Source organism: Copadichromis virginalis, linkage group LG6 (assembly GCF_057382275.1).
Source record: "Copadichromis virginalis isolate Kocher_CV1m ecotype Utaka linkage group LG6, C_Virginalis_male_GT1.1, whole genome shotgun sequence".
In the NCBI taxonomy this organism is placed as follows: domain Eukaryota; kingdom Metazoa; phylum Chordata; class Actinopteri; order Cichliformes; family Cichlidae; genus Copadichromis; species Copadichromis virginalis.
This window is the reverse complement of record NC_140623.1, coordinates 23896133-23917168: the sequence shown is the minus strand read 5'-3', so window position 1 is coordinate 23917168 and position 21036 is coordinate 23896133. Positions and strand designations below refer to the sequence as shown.

The 21036-nt window shown below is 44.5% G+C and overlaps 1 protein-coding gene across 4 annotated transcripts in view; it reads left to right on the top strand.

Moving 5' to 3' along the window:
- The first annotated feature begins 1846 nt into the window (after positions 1-1846).
- The window catches only part of fam184b (family with sequence similarity 184 member B), a 33028-nt gene continuing 13838 nt past the window's right edge, over positions 1847-21036 (top strand). For 2 of the 4 annotated variants that reach the window (XM_085459345.1, XM_085459343.1), the window contains exons 1-13: positions 1848-2484; positions 8229-8429; positions 10615-11289; positions 11897-12032; positions 12381-12532; positions 12628-13173; positions 14254-14361; positions 14454-14752; positions 15491-15641; positions 17964-18083; positions 18310-18442; positions 18814-18944; positions 19101-19216. In XM_085459345.1, coding sequence (XP_085315471.1) covers positions 2218-2484; positions 8229-8429; positions 10615-11289; positions 11897-12032; positions 12381-12532; positions 12628-13173; positions 14254-14361; positions 14454-14752; positions 15491-15641; positions 17964-18083; positions 18310-18442; positions 18814-18944; positions 19101-19216 — 3035 coding nt within the window. In that variant the 5' untranslated portion in view covers positions 1848-2217. Of the gene's footprint in view, positions 2485-8228; positions 8430-10614; positions 11290-11896; positions 12033-12380; positions 12533-12627; positions 13174-14253; positions 14362-14453; positions 14753-15490; positions 15642-17963; positions 18084-18309; positions 18443-18813; positions 18945-19100; positions 19217-21036 lie in introns of all 4 variants that reach the window. The other 2 variants (XM_085459346.1, XM_085459344.1) reach the window with 2 other exon arrangements.

The following is a 21036-nucleotide window of genomic DNA, read 5'->3' as shown; positions in this document are numbered from 1 at the left end:
ATAACACTCGGATGTGAAAGGGTTGATGCAAGCAGCCTAAACAAGGAGGATGTTATAATGGTTAAGTTGGTTTTGTATATTTCTGATATCATGTACACTTTGTGCCATAATTCACTGGCACTGTGGAAATAGGGAACAAAAATGAGATTTTCCATGCTCACCCACAAACTAGCAATGGTCAATTTCTGCCTCTTCCTGAACTTGGTTTTGCTGGAGGTCTCCTCTAATTAAGGAGATGTTCTTCTCATCATTGTCGAGGGTGTGCTCATAGGAGGACCATCTGCTTGTTAAGTTTGTCTAATATTGTAGTCTTTACCTCACAATATAAAACGCCTTGAGAAAACTGCTTTTTTTGTGAAGGGATAGTTTAATTGAATTGTATATTTTTCTCATTTTTATTGTTGCTTATTTGTGACACTTTTTATGCAAACAGCTAAAGCCAAAGGTTTTCTGCCGATCTGAAAAAGTGCCATATTATCTCCGGTATCATATCTCACCCTTCTCCAGAATAACCACACACATTTGAGTTGATCCTATCATATCAGGGTTTACTTCAGCATCAGCTTAAAGGCCAAGAAAATCTTGCATTAGAAATTGAAGATTTGAACTTAAAAGACAGTGTTCAATAATTAACTCAAGCACTTTAACAGATAACGTGCCTCACAGGCTCAACTTTATCTGTAAATTCATTGCATTTATAAAAAGGATGCAAGGACCAAAAATGATCTATCCTTAAACACAATTACAAAAACTAGACACTTCAGATTATCACATTTATCCTACGTTGTGACTGCCTGCCCTCTCCACGTCCTTTCCACCTTGGACCCTTGTGTTTTGTCATTCATTCTGTCTTCTGTGTGTATATATAGCCCTGCCCACTTTGGGAAGGGGTGAGGCACCCACCACATTGAAATTTGATCCCCACCTCCAAACATATTGTGCTATTATATCCATGCAATAACAGACAAAAATTGCAGATAAATTACAACCGGAAAAACTGTTTTCTCCCCGTCAACACATCACTGAAAATGTATATCTGCATAATGTTAAATAATATTACATGCAGTAAAATCTATTGGTTTAAAAGCCTGGTTTTGAACGATGGACATCCTCTCACGTACCTTTCCTTAATTTCTTTAAAAAAAGAAGAGTCCACTGTATTTTTGTCAGTAGTTACCTTTGTGCACATTAAAATCATTACAATTCACTAGATTTTCAGCCAGTTTCAAGTGATTTTTAGTTCTGAAAGCATATTCTGATTTCCCATGAGCTCCCTCTGGTCGGTTATAACCCTTGAAAAAAAAAATCATGTTAATGTCCCTGCATTTGGATCCTCTCATTACATCCTGACACTCTGCTGCATTTTTTTTTTTTAACCTGTCTCTGTCAGTCCACCAAACGCTATGAAAAACCGCAGCAACACATTTCTGGAGCAGGCTACACCTTTAAGGTGGAGAAATGAATATTTAGTAAATGGAGTCCACTCGTATAGTGAGTCACTGCGCTCTCATTTGCTTGCAAGGGTTTTCTTTGAGACAACGAGGTGTGCGTGTGTACTTGGAAAGTAGTGTGTTTAAGAAACAAATGACTGTGTGGGAAGTTCCTTCATCTGTGCTAATCCACCCTTTATAGTGAGTGCTAGTAGTTGTTCTTTTTTTTCAATGAAATCAGTCCACAGTCAAAGCATGTGGTTTATCGTGTGCTCGTAGTCCACAGCAACTGACACTGCCCTCAGTGCTTCCCTTTTATCTGACTGATGGAGTAAAATCACACGACTGGACCCCAGAGACCCCCTCCTCCTCCTCCACCTCCCATCCGCGCGCTGATCGGCATTGATACAGCAGCTCCGGTAGGGGCGGGGCAGCACTGCAGCAGTGCGCCTCTCGAGCTGTCTCCGGTAATGTTCCATAGGATACGCACGCCCCGCTCCGCCCCTGCCGCGAGACAGGTGGTCGGACTGTACGCCTTCATCCTCCAGCGCTCCCTGTAGACTAAGAAGGAGGGGAAAAAATCCGTTGACAACAGGGAAAGGGTCGGTCGGCGCGAGCGCGTCCCCGATGGACTTCCAGCGTGTGACCTCGGCGATCACCGGGCGGGCAGCAGGAGAGGGGGGCAACAACGGGAACGCACGAGGAGAGCCCCGGCGATTTACTCCCAAATGTTTTGCAGCGGATTACTCGAGATGCCGTTCGCGGGAGAGGGTGTGCCGACGGGGGAATGAGATGCGCAAGTAAAAAAGTTGACACGATTTCTGGTGGGGATTTTCATCTGCGAGGCGGCGGGATCATTTCTGACTATCCTCCGGGCTGGGAAGTTCCCCTGGGGGGCTTCGTTATGGCTTCAGGCGCCGGTAAGGCTGCACAGCCCCCCGGGCCGGGCTCCGCCGTTAACGGGACTGCGGCAGAGTTCTCCAACATCGAGCAGGAGCTGTACGACTATCAAATGCACAGCAAGATGTGCAAGAAGATCGCTCAGCTCACCAAGGTAAGACCCGCCGGTGACACCGAGAGAGGGAGGGAGGCGCGCCGCCCGGATGTCACTCCTGTCAGGCTGACTGATGATCCGCTGGCTGCCTCACACTCAGACACGGACGGCGCGTCAAAATAAATGAAAATACACATGAAATCCGTAGTTTAAAATAAATAAATAAATAGTAATTAAAAAGGAGCAGGCTGGTAATAGAAGCTATAAAGTCGGTACATAGGTCTACACGTTTTACATTCTCGGGATAACGACGGGAAAACTTGGATCAGCTTCGTGACTGACAGCTGCAGATCCCGAGCACCAGACATCAGGCAGCAATTAGAACTGATGCAATTTTAATCAATCAGTAGATTTATGGATTACCTTCACCGTGCATCAATTTATAATCTGGGCGTTTAGGATATTAAAACAATTCCACAGCTCGCTGGGCCAGAGCCCAGGGTGATGCTTCTTTGTCTGACCAACAGAGAGAAAAACGACTCCAAAGGTGTGCTATCAATTAACTGTGGTGTGAAACAGATGAATCCCCACAGTTAATTAACAGCTTGGTACACCAACATGGCATTTCTCTGTGTTTATCAGGGAGTTTAACAGCTGCAGCAGCTGCATGTGAGGATTCACCCTCTCTGTATCTTCACAATAATGCTCACAGAAGCAGGGCATGACCCATGGCTTGTTGAGCTATGACAGTTACTGATGACTGTGCACTTCTCATCTTCCCTTGTGGATGCACCTCTGTGTCTTTAAAAAAAGGACTTCCTATCATGCACACAGGCCCAGGCAAACAAAGATGACACAGATGAGGGGTCAGCACTTGTGTCTGTGCTTGTTAGGAGAATTCGCCAGCCCCGTCCTTCAGCCTCTTGTGGCCCCTCTGTTCCTTTCCACCCTGATCTCCCTCCACAGAAGCCAGGACTTGTTTTTGTCTCCTCTGAAACTTCATGGCATGCCATGCCAGCCCCGCTTTAGCTCTGGGGCGACCACAGTAAATGAAACCCGGAGCGCGGCTGAAATATAAGAATCATCGATACACATATTTGGTGTGTTTGGTTTCCCCTGAGCTTTGGGATGCTGGGCATGTGGCACATGGTTTATTTGAGTTGTTTGGGGGGTGGAGAGCAGAGGAGAGGAAGTAGGAAATGGGTCAGCTGTGGTAACCTTATATATTTAATAACCCATATTCTGTGTGCATGGAGGCACACACGCACAAACACACCCGCACATATGGGCTTCTACTTAACACACCTCCTCACGTCTGCCTCTCTCTTCCACTCACCCATCCCGACTTGCACGATTCCCCCCACACACACACACCTCTCCCCCCATCAGTGAGAGCAGTCTGCCCTGGCTGAATGGGTGCTGCTAAAGATAAAACAGCAGCACGTCGGAGTGTGTTTACATGGCAAAAGAAGCCAATGGGAAGGAATTGAGAGCTGACCGTGTCAGGCCAGCTGTTGTGAATGTTCACATAAGGTTGCATGCACACACACACACACACACACACACACACACACAAACGCGACTACAGAGAGAGGAGTAGTGTCTCTGCATGACTCACGGAGATCAACAGTAGCATATTAAAGTGTGTGCTTATGTGCACACCTACACGTCAGACTGGTGGCTCTAATTCTGTCTTTGGATTTCCTGCACTTACCCTATCGAGTGTACACTAGGCGCTGTGTTCCCTGCTTTGTAATCCAGCACACCCAGTACCCTCTTTGATATGTGTGGAGGTATGTGTGAGAGTGGGAGAGGGCGGCTGATGTAAGAGAGTGTGTGTTTGTGTGCACGCTTGCTTTGTCTCTTTGCCTAACCTCTCCTCTGTGCACCGAGCGAGTCAAGTCTACGTCTCACTCCAGTTTCAGCTGCCTTGTCTCTTGCTCTCCTTTACACTGTAGACAGAATATTAATTTCATGCTTTGCTGACTATGAAGTTACTGTCAATGAGCACGGGCACTGGCTTGTGAGGCCACATGAATAACATTATCGACCGGCAGGATCGATAAGGGGATCTCGAGGCAGAATTTGCAGTGGCGGGCTCTCGCCGCTCTCTGGCCAAACTGCCAAAGATTTAAACCCAGAGAGCTGAATCAAAGTGTGAAGCTGTCTTTAATCCCACCTCCTAAAATAAATCCGATAAATACTGTTCGTGATGGCATGTAGCAGTTTTACTTAACTGTGTGAAAGCGGGTTTCCTTAAATCTGACCTTAAAGTGAGCTGACGCTAAACAGCAGCCACTGTCTGCGTGAATAAAAATGAACAGATAATGGTAAGCGCAGCGGTAGCAGACAAACGGAGCCGCTTAAGTGACTCATTCATGCTAGTGACATATAAATATCCTACCTATACTTTAAATAGGTAAGGCAGCAAACTTCTAGAGTAGCAGCAAGCCTCCTCCAACCCCCACCCGAGTGCATGAAATAGAACAAGAGTGGATTTTTCAAGTGCATAGATGTCACTGCTTTTATGATAAAGATAAAACATGTCATACAGATTTAGATCAGCGGTTTCCTACCTGTCCTGTAACTCTAAAGATAAAGCAGCGATAGCTGCTTAATACATCGCTGAGTGAGCTTGGGCTGATCACTTTTCCTTCTTAGATTAGGTCATGTGATTAATTTTCAGAGGAATGAAAAGGTGACTCTCGTAGGTCAATACTTCAGATGTACTCGATATGGCAAATATGCAAAGTTACTAATAGGTCCCTCTTAAATCTATCTGAATGTGTGGTAACCATTTTAGATCCTGTTTCCAAGACATCAGTCTTCACATCTTTTAGCTTATGAGCTTGGTGCTGAAAAATTCCAGAGCCTCGACCTCGACACCATCCAGCACCTCTGGGATAAATTGCCATGCAGACTGCAGGCTAGGCTGTATCATGTACCATTTGTAGATGACCTCACGTGTGCTGTTTTAGTTCAATGGGAGCAAATCCCGGCAGTCAGACCCCAAAATGTTGTGGAAATTCTGATTCTGATTTGGAAACTTTTCCCAGAAGAGTGCAGGCTATTTCGACAGCATGTTAACGAACAGAGTTGGGTGTAAAGTTCAGGTGTCTGCAGGTGTACTTTGTAACCCCTCAGGGGTCCAAACCCAAGGATGGGAACCACTGGTCTGCATTATTAATAGGTATTATCTAATAACCTTCATTAAATCTCTTTTTTTCTCTATGCTCTCACTTTCAAACCAGCCAAAGAGGACAGCAAAGAACGTCCTCCCCCTTAGAGCCTGTCCCCGTTTCAGAGTCCTCTTCATTCCTCCCTGTCATGAGTCACTGTTTGCTAAAGTTTGCACATCGGTGTGACATACTCCACCAGCGTCTGATGGACAGGAGATAGAGAAATCTCACATTTGACACCAATACCAAAACCTGCTTTACAATAAATACATAACAGATTACTGGAGACTGACAGTGTCGAGGTAATGTAAATGTGTGTGAGAGAGGATTAATGACATGCACACACACACACACACACACACACACACACACACACACACACACACACACACACACACACATTGGGCAGAGACAGGGACACAGGGAATGTCCGGCAGGCCTGTACCAGCTGCAGACAGAGAGGCGTCTGAGTAAAATATGAGCCCATGTGTCTCCCGGATACAGTACGCGCATGCGTGTGAGTCCACACAAACACACACGCACACACCTCTGCAAGTGGATAAGTGAGACGTCAGGGTCACCAGGAGGAGATGATGACATGGCGCAGGGGGTAAAGTGAATAGTGGGGAGAAACAGGCCGTATTTCATAGGTTAGTAGCGCTCTATATGGAGAGGTTGAAGGGAGGCTCCATACATGCTGACAGGCATCGCTGCATAAAGCCTGACTGTCCGTGGCTCAGACACACAGTTTGTCAGTGTTACTATTTAAAGTCGAATATTATTTCGACTGGTGGAGAGCGCTGTTGCCTTACAGCGAGGAGGTCCTGGGGTTGAATCCTCTGGGCTTTCTGTGAGGAGTTGGCATGTTCTCTCTGAGCGCTCCAGCTTCCACCAAAAGTCCAAAGACATCCATGTTTAGGCTAATTAGCAAATCTAGGTGTAAATGGCTGTCTGGGTCTTTGTGTTAGCAACGGCTGGAGATCTGTCTCCCCTTCCCATCTTTTCTATAGTTTTAGTTTTGGTCTCCGCTATGGTACATTTGCATAATTCACAGTACAAAATTGTTATTTTTTTTAGCTGGTTCTTGGTGCAGCCAGTTTGAACTCCTCTCTCTTTAATCCAACTCTCTTTTGATTGGCTGTCTTTCACAAACAGAGGGTTTGTGCAACCTTGTGTGCCCAAGATGATCAGGATATATTCTCCCTCTGACATTATTAAAACTTTCCATCCATCAATTTTCTTATATTCTTATATTTCTTATAGCTGTCATAGAATGAGAGGCAGGCTACAGCCATGGCACTATATTAGAAATTAACATGCATGCCTTTGGAGTCTGGGAGAAAGAGAACATGCGACACTCCACACAGAAAGGTCCTAGCCGGTCAGAGGATTCAAACCCAGCTGTGAGGCATCACAATGGTGCCGCATCATATTGATGAGATCCAGGAGAAGAAATAGTTTCTGAAAGCAGACTGAAACATTAGCTTTTAGCTCACAGGTGATTGTTTATACACATCCTGCCCTCATTACAGCCCCTGTTTAATATGTGACTCTATCACTGTAACAGGATATACATGATAAAACACTGTATTGCTGTAATATTTGTTAGCATAAAGCTGCCATAAGGATATAACCAGGTTTGCTCATATGAGACTGAAAACCCTCATAAAATATTGAAGTTTTACTCTCAATACGTGCATATTTTTAACAAGGTGGCCAAGGTCATTTTTAATCTTTTCATATCAAATTGTGGAAATTCATTATTTGCTCCATATCTCTCAACAATGACTCACCATTCAGGTTTCAAATATTCTGCATTTGGTTGCAAAACTAATAAAAGTGCTACACAAAAGGGCATTTTTTTCAGTCTCTTGACCTTTGGGATCTCTGCTGCGTTGCTTGATGGATTCTGAAGTCATCAGATTTTGGTGGATTAAAAAAAGGGGAGTTAACCAAGCAAGTCAAAAAATATTAGACTTGGTGGTTTATTTATGGAGGTAAGTGATCTAATATCACGTATCTGTAGAGTGGATACAAATGTGGACTTTTCAAGCACCATTCAGCAAGTGAAAAAAAGACACCTCAAAATAATCACAAAGAAGTCTGGTATTAACTTTCCAAGACTGAGGGAGTCAAAGGCATGCAGTTTGAAGCATGAACTCAACACACTGTGATGAGCATAAGCAATGCATTAACATTAAAAACGTCCATGAGTGGTGATTAGTTTGCATTTATCTGCAAAGATAAAGTGTCATGTATCCCTTAAAGAGAGGATAAGCTGCTGCTTTTAATGGACACGAGCTTTAGTGAATGTTTTTTTATAATCTGTAGTCAAAATGCTTATTTAACAATGGCTCGCACATTTAATAGAGGAAAAAATACAGTGAAACAAAACAAAACAGTTGAACATTTAAAAAAAAATGTTTTTCACATCACTTTTTAGAAGATGCCCTTCTTCCTCCACCTTATATACACAACACTCAAGTGGAAAAATAATGCAGGGAGGCAAGAAGACACAAACAAGCAAACATAGATTAATATCTTTCTAATTTTTAGTGTTTGTGTCTTGAAGGCTTAAATGTGCACAGCTCTTGAATCTTTGCCCTCTTGTTGCTGATGCTCCAGGTGATTTATTCTCTGAACATGAAGAATGAGGAGCAGGAGGCGGCCCTGCAGGCGTTGAGCAACGCCCACCACGACGAGCTGCACCGGATCCTGATGGAGACGTGCCACGAAGGGGAGGGGTCAGCCCTGAGGACACGCCTCCTGGAGCTGCAGGAATCTCTGGATCAGCAGCAGCGAGTCGGGGCCCAGGTGTGTGCATGTGTGAGTCCTTGTTTATGGGGTTGGGGGTCGGGGTCCTTGTTGTGTCTCTGTAATTTAATGTCTAACCTCCCAGTGAGGGCAGCAAATCAAACCTGGCCCTAACATGACCTACGGCAGCCAGCCTCGCTCAGAAAGCCCGTTACTTTACCCAGTCTTCATAATTTATATGCTGTGCACCACAATAAAACATCAACATGAATCGTAAACACCCACATGGCTTTCCTATCGAGTCCGCGGGGGGAAACAAAAAAGCGTCTTAACAACTAAATACATAAAAAATGCACACAGGGACCTAAAACTTTTATTTTGAAATGTTTTTCCTTGTTATCTGTCTGGCATGTCTGGCATCTGTCATGTTTTTTCATGTCCTACTGTCATTTTCTCGAGTCAAAGCATGTAGATCAGCGCGGGTCTGATACAAGAAAACACCTGTACAAACCTACCAGACTCACGTAGACAGGCTTTCAACGTATGAACCACAGGGATGTGTTTTTAAGTGAAACAGGCTACAGACAACGATAAGTGGCACACATCAAACAACCTGGAACAGGATTAATGCGCCAGTAAAAGAAAGCCTTATCGCCTTTAGAGCAGACGAGTGTCGTAGCGCCACTGGTGCAAAAACTATGAGAATGTGAGTGTGTCAAAACACTGCATGATATCTCTCACAGGTACCTATGAGCATAAATGACATAACATCTATATAATCACAAACATAACACTTATGCTAGTAAAATTTGTCTCTAACATCTTTAGTTTCGTAGTATTATCTTGTTTTGGCACTTTTTAAATCAGACTACTGCTGCTGAGATCTTCCGCACAACCGCCTCTAAGCCTTACACAAAATGGGCCAAAAAACAGAAAATATCCAGTGAGGTGAAGTTAAAATGCCTTGTTCATGATGTCAGTGGTCAGAAATGAATGGCAGGACTGCTGCAAGCTAATAGAAAGGCAACAGTAACTTCTTAAATGTCCACTTGTTAAGAAGGTGCTATGCAGAAGAGCATCTCTGAACACACACAAAGGACGACAGCAACAGAAGACCACATTAGGTGCAACTACTGTCAGATAAGAACAGGAAACTGAGGCTATGGTTTGCATGAGCTCCCCAAAACTGCACAACAGAAGATTAGAAAAATGTTGCCTGATCTAATGAGTCTCGATTTCTGCCGTGACATTGAGGCGATAGTGTCCAAATTTGGCATCGAAAACATGAAAGCATGGCTCCCTTCTGCCGTGTATAAGCGGTTCAGGCTGCTGATGGTGTAATGTTGTTTGGGATATTTTCACAGCACTCTTTAGGTACAGCTAACAAAGTGGCTGCTGAGTGAGCAGTGTTGCAGTGTATATTTGTTTTTGCATAAATATTACAATGTTACAGAAGAATTCCTGAAATTCACCTCTGGAAAATAATAATTTTATTCCTTATAAACTCCTAGCATGTGAACATTTTTTCAGTAAAAGCAGTGGTGCCTGGAGTCTATGTTAGCAGTGAATGGATAGCTAATAAGCATATAGTATTTGTTTATTTGTTATCACAGTATCGAACAGTGTCAACACACATTACTGCAGATCTAACTATTAAGAATAAGGGTTCCATAAATGCCAGAAAACGGCAAATCTTTGGGTTCAAATAAGGCTTATTTTGCAAAAAAAAAAAAGAAGTCATAGTTATATAACTGTATAGCTAATATAACTAATATGGAGCTATGTCAAAGAAACCCACACAGTGTCTCCCCCCTTGGTTTATAATGTTTGCAGCTTGCTGCATGTTGAGGCTTCTTTCTGATTTCTGGTTTTGTGACTTTTGAAGAAGTTTTTTGCGGCTCTGAGTTGCCTGAGCTCGACATTGCAGGCTGGTAATGATGTGTTGCCACATACTGAGTATTGTGTGAATGTCACAGCGTTACTACTAATTGGCCAGTCTGGCCTTTTACAAATGTTTTGTATAGTCTGTGTCCACACTGTTCGCTCCAGCCGTCTGTACAGTTCCCAGATCTCAGCACAGTGAAACACCTTTGAACAAGCATGCATTTGTTATTGCATAAGTGTCATTGTAGCATGGAACAAAGTGTGAAAGGCTTTTCCGAGAGTTGTTGGAGAAAAATTAGGTGCTTTTTAGGGAAAGTTGTCACTACCAAAGGTTTATATGTGTGAGTTATTCTCTCGTCCTCTGTGGCTCCAGGTGCAGGCGGACTTTGAGTTCTTCCGCATCCAGGCGGAGGAGAGGGAGCGTGAAACGGAAGCAGAGCTAAGAAAAGAGTTTGAGGAAAAGCTCCAGGGTGCGCAGGAAAACCTGCAGGAGGCCAAGGCCCAGATCAGTGTTGCCCAGGAGGAAAACCTGAGACTGAGCAAAGAACTGGAGAATGCTGAGGAGCAGATCCAGCAACTGGATGCCAAGTGCGAGGAGCTCCAGAAAACAGTCGTTGATGAGGAGAAAAACAGGAAGGAGGAGGATAGGCAAAGAGAAGATGAGGAGGAAAAGAAGAAGGAGGAGGAGGAGAGGAAAATGGAGCAGTGTGAGGAAAGGATTAAAGCCCTCCTGGAGGAGCTAAAGGCACTAAAGGAGGAGAGGGGTCGAGCGGAGGAGGAGAAGAGGCGAGCCGTGAAGGAGGAGAGGGAGCAATGGGAGCGAAAGGTGAACGATCTAAACGAGGAGGGAGAGGAAATGAGGAAGAAGATAGAGGCGGAGTGGAGGGAAGAGCGGCAGAGGTGGGAGGAGAGGGAAGAGGAGGAGAAGAAAGGGATGCACAGCGCTCTGCGGGAGAGGGTGAAGAGGGCCGAGGCAGAGGTGGAGAGTCACCTGGAGAGGCTAGCCGAGAGCAAGAGAAACACAGTGAAGCTGCAAGAGCGAATACAGGTACGCGCCTTTTCTCTCGTCCCTGCGTGCATAATCCAACGCTGGGAAGGGAAATTGAAATGTTGCAGCTTCCTGTCTCTGATGCGCCCAGCTAATAGTGTTGATGGGAAAGAAGGGACTGAAGTAGAAGCAGAGCTGGGGGGTGGAGGGTGAGCGGGGGTGGGGGAGGCATCTTGCTTGTCTAACCACAAGCTGCCTTCCCTGAGTGTTATTCCCACTGCCAACTAGCTGCTAATGAGGAGCAGGATAGATTCGCTGCACCACCTCACGCATGAGCATTAAGAAGCCCTGTGAGAGCTGGCATGGAGCTGACATGCAGTAAGTCCTCACAGCAGACCATTAAAGGCTCGCAGCTGGGCAAGACAGCACCCTGACTCACCACATTTCATCCCTCATTTTTTTTTCTGTTTGTCTGATTGTGTTCACTCCCTCCTCCCTCATCTGTGTCAAATTTGCTGTCAGCCTCTCTCTCTCTCTTTCTCGTCTGTTTCTTTTTCCTTTTCTATTCCCTCGTGGCCTTTTGTCAACATGCAGTACTATTCCGCATCGCCTGACCTTAATTGCCCTCATGCTAAACTCCTTCCTGGCCTTTATCCCTCCCTTGCAGGACTTGGAGGAAGAGCTGGAGCTGGATCGCAGGCGTGTGTCTGAGGCCGAGGGCGTGGCCAAGCGGGCTGAAGAGGAGCTCGCTGTAGCCAAGGAGCGGCTGCTGCTGCAGGAAGACGAGCTGCAGAGCAGAGCAGGTAGTCTGCCTCTCGCACCTGTCAATCTTACCTGCCCTGCTCGAAGCGAGCTTGCAAAAACTGAAGCTGTGCCAGGTGCACGTCCCCATTCCTCATTCAAACCCGCCGTTAATTAAGTTTTCCACTCACGCTGCCATAATATGTAGAGAAAATGTAACAAATTATTCATTCCTGCTCAAAGGCAAACAGTTTCATCAAACTGGCATCTCACCCCGTCAGCACAAAACTCTGAGTTTTATTTATTGCACAGTAATGGGTTTTAATTCAAACCCTTCCTCAGTCAGAACTGGTCAGATGATCCATTCTGCTTCTGCTATAGACGATCAATCAATCACTTTTGTGTGTTAGAGGAGCTGCTGAATCGAGGAGGCTGTGAGGTGTGTGTGTGCACTGAAATGGAGGAGCTGAGGAGCCAGGTGAGTCGTCTGCAGAGTAGGAACAGAGAGCTGGAGCTGCAGAGCAGCGGCCGCAACAGCGACCACGCCAGGCAGATACGCCAGGTAAGCACGCATACACATGCACATATGGTAAAACTGCAATGTGGACAAAAATATAAGCACAGCATGAATGAGTGTGCTGTGTTGTGTGTTTATAGCACGCTGAAGCACTGTCCAGTTTGCGCTCAGAGATGGTGAGAGCCCAGACAGAAGAGCTGCGTCGCATTCAGAAGCACGCGGACGACGAGCGGGACAAACTGCAGAAGGAGATCGAAAAAGAACGAGAGAGCCTGCGGAGGGAGCGGGAGCAGGAGAGGGATCAGTTCGAGAAGGAAAGGAACCGAATACGGCGAGAAAGAGACGAGGAAAAGGAAGCGCACCACAGACAGCTGGAAGAGGTCAAGGATCGTGTGAGGAGAGAGAAGGAGGAAGAGGTGGACCGCCTGCGCAAAGAGCTGGAAGTGGAGAGGGTCCGCATTCGTTCCCAGCTCGACAAGAACATCGAACAGGTCGAGGCGGAGAGAGCCGGCGTGCAGCTGAAGCTGGAGGAGGAGAAGAAGAGGCTGGCGGAGAAGGCCGAGGAGGACAGGAAGCGACTGAAGGAGCAGGTGCGGAAGGCGATAGAGGAGGTGATGAGGAGACACGCGGCTGAATTAAACGGCGTCCAAGAAGCTCTGAGCTCTGAGAAGAAAACCAACCAAGAGGTCAGCATGTGTCGGCACACAAAGAGTTCTCTGCATTTAACTTTAACAGACATCATCAGTGATCATAACAGGAGAAATCAGGTTAGAGAGGAAAACTGGAGAAAGAAGCTGCATTTTTGATACCACTTAGTGACCTGACCTGTTTGGCTACTATATTTAAAAACTGAGGCTATATATCATAAATGAGCATTAGTAATTTTGCACTGGAACCCAGTGAGATGGTGCTAAGAAGTAAGAGGAGACTGGCTCTGTATTAGGACCAGACACAGATTCTTTATAATGTGCACTGCTTGCATCTCAAATTTAAAAACGTCCTGCTGTGGAATCCGAAAAACACAGCCTTCATTATTTTTAGTTTCAGTCACTCTTTGGATGTAATTATTTTTGATATGAGCACAAACCGTTGCCAACACAGTAAAAATCTCCCTGCCTGAAGTCAACCACATACCGTAAGCCATGAGGGTCGAGGCAAAAGTTCACCCATTTAATCCACAAACCTGAGAAAAAGTTTGCGCGGCTCGGGCCACCGAGGAGCGTCGACAGTAACCAGGTTACTGAAGTTCACAGAAACGCAGCGCCTGAGTTGCACAGTCGAGCCTCAGCGGGGGTACTGCCTAATTAAAACAGAGCTTCTAAATATTTTGGGCTTGCGTCGCTTGTCAGCAACTGACGATGTTGAACAAAAGTTTCCTCTTTTTTTAACCTGAATATCTTCAGAGTAATTTGAAAGAAAGGGATTGTGGGAAAAAATCTGTGAACGATTATGTTTGTGTAGCAAAAATGCTTTCCTTTGATCCAGTTAATTCTCTTGTGACCCCCCTAGGGAGAGTTCTCGCCCCCAGATTGAACCAAAAGAGAAATTTAATAGATGTTTTTTGCTCCCAGTAAAAGTAGAAATTTAAAGATTTTATCATATAATTGCCTACCCTTTGAGCCCTCTTATCATGTTCACTTCATTATTACTAATTATTAATTAGGCTCACTTGTAAGAAGATGACAGAAGGGTAGGGTCGAGTGTTAAAAAGGAGATTCTTTGCTAATGTAATAATAGTTTTGATGAGGATGAATGTTTTTATGAAGGTGTGCGTGCGTTTGGAAGAGGAGAGGAGAGCTGCTGAGGAGCTACGCAGCAGGATGGAGAAGGAAAGAGAGGAGCTGAGGACGAAACTGAAAGATGCCACCAGTGAGGTTAGAAGTCAGGTTACGCTAACTGAGAGTAAAACATCAGCTGTAGTTCCTGTGACATGTGAAGAGAAAGAGATATGTTCCTGTGATCTCAGATCTGTAGGTTGGAGTCACTGATCCACCATAAAGACAAGAAAGACAAGGCGACCCCCGATGCTCCATCCTCGGGTGGACCGCAGTGCTCCCGTCTGGAGGAAGAGCTCCATCAGGCTCGGAGTCGACTGGCTCGCATTCAGGACGAGGCCGAGAGGCAGCGGGACAGGCACCAGAGAGAGATCGCATCCCTGAAAGCTGACAGGCATCGGCTGGAGGAAAAAGTCCTGGAGCAGAGCCGGATGAACACGGAGAGGAGTCTTCTAGAGCAAAACCAGAAGCACACAGAGGACCGGATCAGGTAGCAGATCAAACACAGACCTTCCAAAGCTGCTCAGGCTTCCATTACAAAGTCTGCTTGTAATCAGCCCCCCCGCTCACCTAAATGATCTTTGGGAAACATCAGAGTCAGGAAGGAAATCACTCGAATTGAAGCTCGTTTCAAGTTTGAATAAACTTTATTGACTTGGACCGTGTTGTAACAGAGCTAACGCACGCCAAGGAATTAGATGTAGCAGCAGAAAAAATTCTGTGTGAGCTGGCAAACGGTGTCGGCACATTAATGAAAATTAAATCAATATCACCAATTAGTCTGCCCTCCCCGACAGATGTATTTTATTAGCCTGTTTTTCACCATGTGCCGACAGCAATTAGAGCATATGCGCAAACAAAAACCAGCCCTCTGCATTTATTTTAAAATGTGTTTGATCACTCGAAACTATCAGTTTACACGCAGTTCCCCCTTCAATACATGTCCTTTTTTTCCCCCTCATTCAAACACACCCATTAAAAACCGACCTGTCAGCTGACGGTATAACAGGTTATCTTATTATCTTAATATGGCAATGCATTAATATAAAACTCAGATTTTATATTTATGTGCTTTATGGAATTGGATGCTCCTCTGCATGTTTGCTGCAAAAAATAAATAGGAACTGCTTTGCAATGTTAGATGGCATATAACCAGAAGACATTTTAACAAGTCATTTTGCATGTAGGTTAGCTGTGTCTCACTCTTTGTTCTGATGCATGCCTCCAGGGCGGAGTGCGAGGATCGTCTCAGAGCAGAGTTCAGGATAGAGATGAACGCCGCCGTCGCCGAGAGCGAACAGAGATGGCAGAGCCGGGAGGAGGAGCTGCAGGCTCAGATCTCTGAGCTGCAGGGTCAGCTCACCGAGCTAGAGTCGCAGGTGAGCCCTCTGCAAATCGAATTATAGAAACCCATTTGTGATGCTTGGCCCTGATTGTCTCTTTAGAAACGTAATCAGGCTGTTTTGCCATTCTGCTTTGGCTTCATTATTCAAATTTTGCCTGAACAGATGAAAAATAATCAGGCGGGTTGGCAGCATAGCTGATATCTTGAATCAGGCATATTTATTTAAAAACAGAGACGTGCAATTAAGGTTCATTCACTGCAAAAGAGCTGCGTGACTCATGTTCTCAGAGCAGCGCTGGGATCCAGCGTTAAAATAAATACGGTGGGATTTCGGCCGCTGGAAGTGCCGTTATGGAAGCTGGGGATCATGGGAGTGGCTGTCCAAACTGTTCTTTTCATCTGAGCCAGAGGTCTGAATCATTGTCAGCTTTGAAGCTCTTGCTGAAAACCCACGACCTGCCACACCAGCTTGGCTGAAGAGGCGTGCTGACGCGTTTGTTCAATTGATGATGAATTGGTGTCTTTGTAACGACAGCAAACTGAGACAAAGGGAGACATGTTGTTGAAACATACATACATATTTTCCCCTTTGTAAATCTCTGTTTTGTAAATATGGACAGTGTAATTTTCATGACTTTTCTTTTAGGTTATTATTATGTAATGATTTTAGTGGTCGAGCCCTCTTGGGATCAAATTGGGCTGAATGTTGTGCATGAGTTAAATCGGTTTGACAGCCCTAGACTAACTCTTAATGGAACTGCTGCAATGTTCATAGTTGAGTTGAATATTTTTTTCCCCTCCTGAGGCAAAGATGATGTCATCATCCTGTTTTGACAGACCAATGACCCAAAAAAATATTCAGCTTTCCATCCTAAATGATGGAGAAAAGCATCACTTGCATCCTCAGCAGGGTCATCGGTTGTTTTGGGTCTTTTACATCAGGGGTCCCCAATCCCAGTCCACGAGGGCCGGTGTCCCTGCAGGTTTTAGATCTCACCCTTGGTCAACACACCTGAATCACATGATTAGTTCATTACCAGGCCTCTGGAGAACTTCAAGACACGTTGAGAAGGTAATTTATCCATTTAAATCAGCTGTGATGGATCAAGGACACATCTAAACTGGGACTGGGATTGGGGACCCTTGTTTTACATCCTGTTCTCTGAGCCTGTATCCATGAGATATTAGTCCTATATTGGTTCTGGCTTGTCTGTAGTGATCTGAAGTCATTTGAGGATTTCTTCACTGCTGCTCACACTCTGTTGATGGCTTTTCTTTTTACGTGATAACCCAGAAGCTGTAGGCTTTGCAAAGCAATTCACATTAATCTCCCAATTTGAACACTTGCTTCTTCACCAGTTTGTATTTCCCCCTTTTTCCTATCACTGGCCCATCCAGTCCTTCCAGGTTCCAGAGTGGTCTCTGCAATGTTTTTAGGAAATTTGACTCGGTTTCCCAAGCCCATTTTTATCTCCCACTAACGTGCTGTTCCTAGGAGGCATTTGTAGATTTTCCTGCTTTAATAAATGTGACACATAATCCAAGCGATGGTTTGTACACGCTCTGCCATGGTATTTATTTACTCTAACGGAGCGCTCAAAGCAATTTTTACTTCAGGCCACATTATTCTTCTGTGCCTTAAAGCGCTTTTTAACCATCACACACACACTCACTCAGATGGATGCATCAGGGACAGCAGCCCTTTGCCAAGCTTAGGCCATGCTTCTCTTCCCTTGGCACAAGGGGTATGTCGGAGTTGTTGGCTTCCAGAAGAGGTTAGATGGCCTGGGTAAAAAGTCACACACATGCTAAATTTTAAATTTACATAATACAAATTTACCTGATACATATCCAGGTCAGTTTATTAGCTGTGTTAAGTGCTTTGTAGCCTCTAAAAACAGTTGTGTAAACTCTAATCTTTGCCAAGTCTGAGAACACGACCCTGACTTTGTGTCCATCACGCCTTTGCTTTGTCTTGTAGCTTTCTGTATGGCAGAAATCCTGCATTTCAAACTTGAATGAGGACTTTAAAAGATGTGGGTGTTTACGAGGCAAAAAGAGTCTCTCTTATTGTATTTTAAGTGTAGGAAACAACAGCTCTGGATGCGCTCTAGAAAGTTAAAGTCGGGATGTTTCATGTAATCCGTTCAACTTTTTGGGCGTGCGATGCTAAATTGTTGGAGGGCTCTTCTAATTTGTTCCATAAGCCTGCTTATTTATTCTGTTTGAGTATGCACATCCTAAAACAAAAGTGGCATCTCCATTTAATTCTTGCTGCAGACTCATTATCTCAGGATTACTTTGACAGCATGGAGAGCCTTAAAAATCCTTTGCTCCCAATTTGTCACCAATGCAGGCAGAGAAAAAGAAGGCAGGCCAGGGAGATGATTGCCACGTGAATCCTGAAATTGACAAGCTGAGGAAGGAGGTCCAAGACACAAAGGAGATAAACAAGAAACTGAGGGAGCTGCTGCAGGTACGCACATGATGCACAGTCATTTTTAAAAATCCTACGCGCGCCCGTTCATAGATTTTCTCTGTGATGAATAATTTAGCAGCTTTGATGAAAGTGCCGCAGTGAATAGGCAACATTATGTTGGTCTGTGAGTGTGTGTGCGCGTTTACTGCAACAATGGGTTTTTGTGAGCTTAAGAAGAATTGCTGCTGTGGTTCTAAAAAAAAAATGTGTTCATTTGTTGGAGGAGCCCCAAACGCAGTCGCTAGCCGAAGAGAGACACAGTCATGCCATGGCGCTGCAGGCGTTAGAGAGACGGGCAAAAGAAGAGCTGCTGTCTGAGAGGAACAGACTTCAGACAATGCACCACCTGGAGCTGGGTAACACACACACACACACACACACACACACACACACACACACACACACACACACACACACCCATTAGCATTAGCATAAGCACATGCAGGCATTAACACACTCTGGATAGCATGTACACAGCTACATGAGCAAAATAAGCAAGCACACACACACACACACATGCACAACGATATACACATTGCATTGAGATTATAAATTCAACAGTGAAGTTGCCATTGCCATGGATACACTTCACCATGGCAACAGCAGAAGGGTACCTGTAACAGTGGGGCCCATTGATTTTGTTTTCGGTATGTGGTTTTGTATGTGGTTTTGTGTGTGTGTGTGTGTGTGTGTGTGTGTGTGTGTGTGTGTGTGTGTGTGTGTGCAGATAAGCAGCGAGCAGAGCTGACCCAGCAGCACACGGAGTGGAGCAGACAGATGACCCAGAGACACATGCAGCAGATAGAAGACCTACAGGCTCAACTACAGGCGCACACACAAATGATGGCTCTGCAACAGGTAAATCACCCACACCGTGTGCGCACAAACACACACCTCTTGGCCTCAATACCTGTGATTCATTGCCTGTAACTCCAGCAAGTCAACTTCTGTTGTCTACTACTTTATTCGTGTGTGTGTGTGTGTGTGTGTGTGTGTGTGTGTGTGTGTGTGAAGGATTTGAAGCAGCAGAACCAGTATCAGGTGTTTGAGCGGCAGCTGGACGAGAGTCGCTGCGCCATGCTGGAGCTGCAGAGAGAAAACGCAGCACTGAAGAAGCAGTTAAAGGAAAGGTAGGGACGGTAACACTGAGTCCATCAGTCAAGGCGAAAGCCATCGATTTTACAGAGAAACTATGAATGTTTGGCATTCACAAAAATACTTTCCACCTAATTTCTTGTCAGTTTAAATAGTTTGATGGAATTGTTTTGCAACTGGGACCAAAGTGACAACTAAATGAATTTGCAGTGAATGGCACACTGGAAGCAGCAACGTAAAATAAGAAATCATGAATGACTTAGCTTAGCGAACCAAGCAAAAACATGGCAGCTAAAGTAAATCGAATGTGTTAATTGTGCCAGAATCAGACATGGACCCAAATGCAGATTAAATCAAATCAACATCAAATCAATTTATTTATATAACACTTTTCACAGGATAAAAACCACAAAGTGCTTCACAGTAATATAAAACAGAAATACATCAAATACATTAATAATAAAACACACAGCACAAATCTAATTAAAAGCCAATCTAAATAAAAGAGTCTTAAGCTGCTTTTTAAAAGAATAAATACAATCAAGGCAACGTAATGATGGAGGGAGAGCATTCCACAACCTGGGGGCCACCGCTCTAAAAGATCTATCACCTCTAGACTTAAAATGAGTTCATAAAAAACTGAGCAAATGGAACAAAAATCAAACAAACTTTATTTTAAAAAGCTGATTACTGTGTTAACAAGCAGGTAGGAACTGAAGGTGAACGGATACCAAAACACAACAGACAAGACACACACAAACCTACACACAGAGAGCTGACTGAGGATGAGACTGCGGTTCGATCCAGACACGGAGCTAATGAGGGCGGGCAGACAGTAACAAAGGAGGGCAAAAAAGAAAGGAAAACATGAAAAATGAAGCAAAACTGCAACAAATTGCTTGAGCAAACTAATGTTCAAAGTAAAAGAGAAAACAACTAAAAGACATGAAGACTAAAACCAAACATGATGACAGAGACAGGGGAGGAAGATAACACCAAGAGCGAACAAACTGGTGAGCTTGTATATTTTTAACTGCACTAGCTGTTCCCAGCTTCTCACAGTCTCTATGTTAAGCCAGCCAAAGCTCCTCCCTGGAGCTTCGCGTTTACCCGTCATCTCATCCAAGTTTGGAGGAAGTTTGCTAAACTTTTCCTTGGAGCTCTGAACACAGACCAGGATGTTGGAAATGAAGTCCCACACCCGAACCCAAACCTGTGACAGCTGCAGAGGAAGAGGACGAAGGAGACAGAATAAAGTCAAAATCCCCCAAAAAACCCAAAAACCCACCAGTCTTACAAATGTTTCTAAACACTCAAGTCACATGACCACAGCAAATTGAGACCCAAAAGGTCTTGGTGCTGCATTTGGACTTGGAAAAAGTAAAAAATATTTGTTACTATAAATAGTAACAAAAGAGTTAAATAATAACATTAGTCATGTGATAGTGTAACAATAATATTCATCTTCTGTAAGCATCGTGAGCTACATTGTTTAACACTTCATTCCACTGTGGACGAAACATCTCCCACAAGTATCTCCTGTGTGGCTACCACAAGAAGCACAGCAGACTTTTATCTTATAACATGTTTTTTCCTGCACCACACTGATTTAATAAGCAGCTGAAGCAGCCTCACGTGTGTCAAAACAACAGGGTTACATTAATATTTGCTGAAACACTTCATTAGCGACACAGCTCGCTATCGTCAATGATCCCAGTTTTTAATTTTTTTTCGCTTGTTTGCGGATTTCTCCAAAACACATGGTGATCATAATTATTTATCATAATTATTGAGAGTCTGGTGTAATATGTAGCTTTCCTGTGACATTCTTTCACAATATATGATAGAAAAAACT